The sequence below is a fragment of the Periophthalmus magnuspinnatus genome, chromosome 24 (assembly GCF_009829125.3).
Source record: "Periophthalmus magnuspinnatus isolate fPerMag1 chromosome 24, fPerMag1.2.pri, whole genome shotgun sequence".
Classification (NCBI taxonomy): Eukaryota; Metazoa; Chordata; class Actinopteri; order Gobiiformes; family Gobiidae; genus Periophthalmus; species Periophthalmus magnuspinnatus.
In genome coordinates this window covers 25,103,437-25,109,436 of record NC_047149.1, presented here as the reverse complement: position 1 = coordinate 25,109,436, position 6,000 = coordinate 25,103,437, and the positions used below count along the sequence as shown (strand labels likewise).

The following is a 6,000-nucleotide window of genomic DNA, read 5'->3' as shown; positions in this document are numbered from 1 at the left end:
CCTGGTTCAGTCCTCTCAATGAGGAGGAGCAGCGGCTTTACTCCGAGCTCCTCCCGTGTGACCGAGCTCCTTTTAAAATATTTACGTAATCCTGGTGTTTTAATTTCACTATTTTTGTCCAGAAATCAAGATATGAACATTAATAACAGACAAATCCGGCGCCTTCTTTTCCTGAAGTGCTAGAAAGTGACTTGAATTAATGTTTGTATCGTGTCTGTGTCGCATGTGTGATGTTAATGTGAAGCAACGGAGCCACTGTTTTTATGTGCAAGACAAATTTCAGATCTCTGATCTGACAATAAAGTATTATCTAATCTAATCTAATCTAAGTCGCTCCCGTTAGCGTTAGCAACAGTTTGATTGACAGCGTTGCTAAGGGTTTTTTTTATACAGTCTATGGTTTTGACCCTTGTTAATGTCACTGTTGCTAGGTAACACCTCTATGTCCATGTTTAACCAGGAAGTCAAACAATAAGGAGAGTTTTTTTTGTAATATCTGAGTGTAATTGCGTTAACGACGAACGTAAACGAGTATTCAAACCCGTCGTATGCACTTTAAGGACGTACAAGTACACAAAAAGTCCTATTTACAAGATCCGGTGGGCTTCTACTCACTCAATCACCTCTCAATCCTCCTCGGTTAGAAATAGCACCGTCCAAATAAAATCCAGCAGTTCCAAATAATTATCCCCGTACAGTCCGTAAACCAAGGTCCTTAAAGGGGCGTGTCGTAGACCTTTTCCGTGGAGCCCTCCTCGGCGTCGTCTTCGGACTGCGACGTTTTGTGGGTGAGTTTTTCCGACGTGGAGGAAGAGGACGGGATTTTGGCGTCGTCGCAGAGCTTGGTTTTCCCGCTGTCCTGAACAAACTCCTGGATCTCCACGGGCAACCGCCGGAACTTGTCCTGGTACTCCTGGTCCAGATCGCTCTGCAGCTGTGGGCGGAGACAGAGGGGGAAATGTTACAGGGTAAAGCTTTATTTGTAACGGTAAACCTCTGCGAGATGTGAAGAGCCCATCGCAGACAGACGTGGAGTTGTGTTTCGTGTAGTAAACAACTGCGTATTTAGGCTGAGTTCTTCTCTCAAACTGACAACACGCCGTTCCACCTTGTGATGTCATCAAGTGGTAACACATTAAGCGCTCCACTGTGTTTTTAAACTCCACACACCTTCATTTCTGGAATCGTCTGGATCGTTTCAACCCTGGAATTGCCAATCTACTACTGAACTAAAGGTAAAAGAAGCTGCTAACTTGAAAACTACCACTTGATGACATCACAAGGTGGAACAGAGCGTTTTGAGGTTTGGAGATGTTGCAGACTAATAATAAAGTGTCACTCAAACATACTTTCTACATTTTATATTCATACAGAAGACATTAAATAGTAAGATAAATGGAATTATTAAAGAAAAAACTGAAATAAATTGGCTTTTTTGAGGATTTGAAAGTAAAATATACATATAAAAAACAGTTATTTACCTGTTTTTACTTTACTACACAATTCCATATATCTTACTTTATATATTTGCTGTTTTGTGTTTGTATATAAATGTAGAAAGTATTAAAAATAAAGAAAAAAGTATTGAGCGAGAGTCTGTGTCCAAACGTAACCTCTACCACAAAAACATCCTAAGCGTCCGTTTCAGGAGCCTCCATCAGTCGAAAAAAAAGCCAATACTTGAATAAATGATTTGTTGCTCTTGTCAATATTATTGTATTGTCTCTGTACAGAAGCAGATTAACTGGGATGACATAACTGCGTAACAACCCGTCTCCATGGCAACGGTGATTATTACATTTGTTTATGAAAGCACCAAAACCCCTTTTCAATCAGGACGGCGGCTAATCACATCACAGCTACTCCGGGTAATGTGGACGAGCGAGGAGGGGAGGAGGAGAGGAGGAGAGGAGGAGAGGAGGAGAGGAAGGGAGGAGGAGAGGAGGAGAGGAGGAGAGGAAGGGAGGATGAGAGGAGGAGAGGATGGGAGGATGAGAGGACGAGAGGAGGAGAGGTGTTATTAATGATGTGATCGATTAGCATCTGGTATGAGAGGAAAAGAGAGAGAGGAAGAGAAGTAGAGGAGAGGAGAGGAGAGAGAGGGGGGGAGGAGGGAGAGGGAGAGAGCAGTAGTGGGGGGAGAGAGAGAGAGGAGGGAGAGACAGAGAGGAGAAGGAGAGGGGAAAGGGAGAGAGGGAGGGAGGAGAGGAGGGAGGGAGGAGAGGAGGGAGGGAGGAGAGGAGAGAGGGGAGAGAGAGGGAAGAGAGAGGAGAGGGAGAAGAGACAGAGACAGGAGAGTGGGAAAGAGAGGAGGAGAGGACGGGAGGATGAGAGGTGTTATTAATGATGTGATCGATTAGCATCTGGTATGAGAGAAGAGAGAGAGGAAGAGAAGGAGAGGGAGAGGGGGAGGAGAGGAGAAGAGGGAGAGAGGGGAGAGGAGAGAGAGGGAGAGAGAAAGCAGTAGTGGGGAGAGAGAGAGAAGAGGGAGAGGGAGGGAGGAGAGGAGAGAAGGAAGAGAGGAGAGAGGGAGGGAAGACAGAGCAAGGGAGGGAGGGGGAGAGAGACAGAGGGAGGGAGAGCGAAGAGGGAGGAGAAGGAGGGAGAGAGAGGGAGGAGAGAGAGAGGAGGAGGAAGAGAGGGAGAGAGAGGAGGGGGAGGAGAGAGAGGAGAGGGAGAAGAGACAGAGACAGGAGAGCGGGAAAGAGAGAGGGGGAGAGGAAGGGAGGGCGCGAGATGGAGGGAGAAAGAGAGAGGAGAGAGAGATGAAGAGAGGGGAGGAAAGAGAGGAGGAGGGTGTGGGAGTAGATAGAGAGAGGCGAGAAGGAGCGAGGAGAGGGAGGCGAGGCTACCTGTAGAGATGCAAGGTGAGAGTGGCGAGAGGGAGGGAAGAGTGACAAGGAGAGAGAAAGAGGGAAGAGAAAAAGTAGACAGAGAGAGAGGGAGAGGGAGTGTTTGGCCCCTCCCTTTTGTTGAAGAGTGAAAATAAGACGCTGTTTTTCTCCCAGGCATAAGCGGCCTACATGATTACACATGAAGAATGGATGAAATTCATTTTGGGCCAATAATTGAGGTAATGTTGAGTTTTGTGTTTAACTCTGAGCCTCCCCAGAGAACGGAGTAATTAAGGCACATGGCTAAGAACAACGGAGGGTCGGCACGTTAGCGGCGCGCTAGCTAGTCCAAGTCAACCTAGAGTTTAAAGGGCCCATGTTACACTATTCTCTGATCTGTTCTAATGTTGTTTCCTCCTCAAAAACAGACGTGGAGTTGTGTTGTTTCATTCACATGTTTAAACTTTACCATTTTAGACCATTAAAGCTACAATATTACAACACAACTGTCATGTTTGGAGGAAGAATGCTGAGTTGCATCCAAAGAAAACCAGACCTACTGTGAAGCATGAGGGTGGAAACATCATGCTTTGGGACTGTTTTTCTGCAAAGGGAACAGTACGACTGAGACGCGTAAAGGAAAGAATGAATGGGGTGATATATCGTGAGATTTTAAGTGAAAACCTCTTTCCATCAGCAAAGGCAGCGACAGCCCCAAAACATCACTCCTCTAGAGGAGATCTGCAGGAGGAAAGGACCAAACTACAGCAACAGTGAAAACCTCTGGAGACTTAAGTTTGACCTCTGTCATTGCCAACAAAGGTCATATAACAAAGCATAGACATGAACTTTTGTTATTGACCAAATACTTATTTTCCATCATAATTTGCGAATAAATTCTTTGAAAATAAGATATAATTTTCTGGATTTTTTTTTCTCATTCTGTCTCTCATAGTTGAAGTGAAACTAAGATGAAAATTACAGGTCTCTCTCATCTTTTTAAGTCGGAGAACTTGCACAATTGGTGGCTGTGCCCCACTGTACGTTCTAAAAATAACCTGCAATAGACAAAATGTATCAGCTATTATTTTGTACAGTTATTCTCCCTGTTTTTGTCTGTAAAACCCCTCACCACACACTTTATACACTTTTCTCACACAGGCGTTAACATTTTGTCACATTTCTCTCTCATTTAAACTCTCAAAGTTCAAACCTTCGTAGGCGTCTTTGTCGGTGCAGAACGTTTCATCGACATTGTGGGTTTTGTCGGGGAGAAAACAAATTGCAAACGTACAGCACTTCAGAGTCACACTGCGATCCAACGTTTATGTAAATTTGTCTGAACACATTCTGTACTGGACAGGAGACAAGGCACGGAGGAGACTGATGGACAATGGTCTACAGTCCAACAGCCAATCAGGACGCAGGACACAATGGTCTACAGTCCAACAGCCAATCAGGACGCACGACACAATGGTCTACAGTCCAACAGCCAATCAGGATGCACGACACAATGCACGTTCAGACGCTGTAAAAAAGCAGGTAAAATTGTACAAAAAATCTGCGAAACAGCGAGACCACAAAAGGTCATTGTCTCACTGTGTATAATTTAACTCAATAAAAAGACAATAACAATATGCACATACAGCTTCTGTGCCAACGCATGGATAGAACTTATCTCCATGGACACAAGCAGGTGACATGACCACCAGAAATGTTGCACAGTGGGGCTTTAAAGAAGACCTGTTGTGCTTGTGTCTGCTCTAGAGTTAAAATCTCTGACCCCGTGGATCACTGCAGGTCTGTTATACGGGGCCCCTCGCTGGGGTTACAGAACACAGTGCACTGATGTTGAAGTCATTTGAGGGTTTATTCCTCAAATTTGATGTGAAATATTGTGACGTGTTTAAAAAAAGGAAAGAAAAAAAGTTCTGATGAATGTCCATTCTACAATGGTCTATCAAAGGAGTTCAGAGAAGGAGAAGGTAGCAGCAATTTTGGATTTTGTTTTGAATGTGTTTATTGCTATGGCAACGGTCCAGGATTTCCATATGTCAAACCCATCGACGGTCTCCATGACAACGCCATTCCATTCTTTATGATGTCACATCTCAAATCACACCCTCCTGTGTAAGTGTGAGCACGGTCTGTAGGTCATTTATCCAGATCTTCTGCAGAGACACAACACATTTTTTAGCAGAGCCACTAAACCGCTAAAATGGAAAGCTACAGAGGGAATACGATGCCTTTACAGAAAAAGATAGACATTAACTACAAACATGAAGTTAATCAAGTCTATGAACTAGCATGCAAACACTGCATGCAAGTAAATTTTAAAGAGGTGAAGAAAGAAGGTCCCATCCATGATGGAATCTTCACCTTTCGTGTAACTGTTGGAGAATTCTCTGCTGAAGCAGAAGCACCGACGAAAGCGTTTGCAAAAAAGCTGGCAGCACAACGCATTCTAAAGGACCTGCTCGAACTACCTCCTCCACCCGAGGAGCAGAATAGTTACAGCAGGTTCAGGAAAAAAGGTAAACGCCCTCCTGGTTTCTGCTGGCGAGAACTACCCACGTTCAACTCAAAAGAAAACCCAGTGCAGTGCCTGGATATGCTGGTAGCAAAGTGGCGTGGAAAGCCCCCAAAGTACAGTGTAGTGGAAGTGGAAACTGAGCGCGAGCCTCCGATCTATCACGTCCAGCTGACTGTAGCAGATAAAACTGTGATGGGAAGAGGTGAGTCCAAGAAGGAGGCAAAAACAGGTGCTGCCGTCAAAATGCTCAATTCTTTTGGTTATAAATACATTTTGAACGAGCCACAGCCAACTCCCCAAAAAGTGCAGCGGGATGGTACCCAGGAAAACACCGCTCCAGTTTCCCCAAATCTGTGTAGTACAGAGAGTAACGTGTGTCTGGACCAAGTAACAGAAGATGCTTGTTCAATTCCTCAAGGGAACCAATCTGACGAGGAGATACAATCCTCAACAGTGGACCTGCAACTGTCTGAAGCACTTAGCGAGGAGGCCACGTCTAACGTTAGTCCAGAAGAACAATCTAAAACACTGCACCTCCACCTGCTGCAGCCAGATGTCCTTCCAATGTTGGAAACAATGGGCGTGATTCAGATCAACCATGGCATAGTCCAGTGGTGTGAACCTGAAGCACCT

At 44.9% G+C, this 6,000-nt stretch overlaps 1 protein-coding gene across 1 annotated transcript in view; it reads right to left on the bottom strand.

Moving 5' to 3' along the window:
* Window positions 1-638: 638 nt before the first annotated feature.
* LOC117393057 (1-phosphatidylinositol 4,5-bisphosphate phosphodiesterase beta-1) overlaps window positions 639-6,000 on the bottom strand; it is a 328,875-nt gene continuing 323,513 nt past the window's right edge. The window contains exon 33 of the mRNA XM_033991233.2: window positions 639-934. Within this exon, the coding sequence (XP_033847124.1) occupies window positions 716-934 (219 nt within the window). The 3' untranslated portion in view covers window positions 639-715. The remainder of the gene's footprint in view (window positions 935-6,000) is intronic.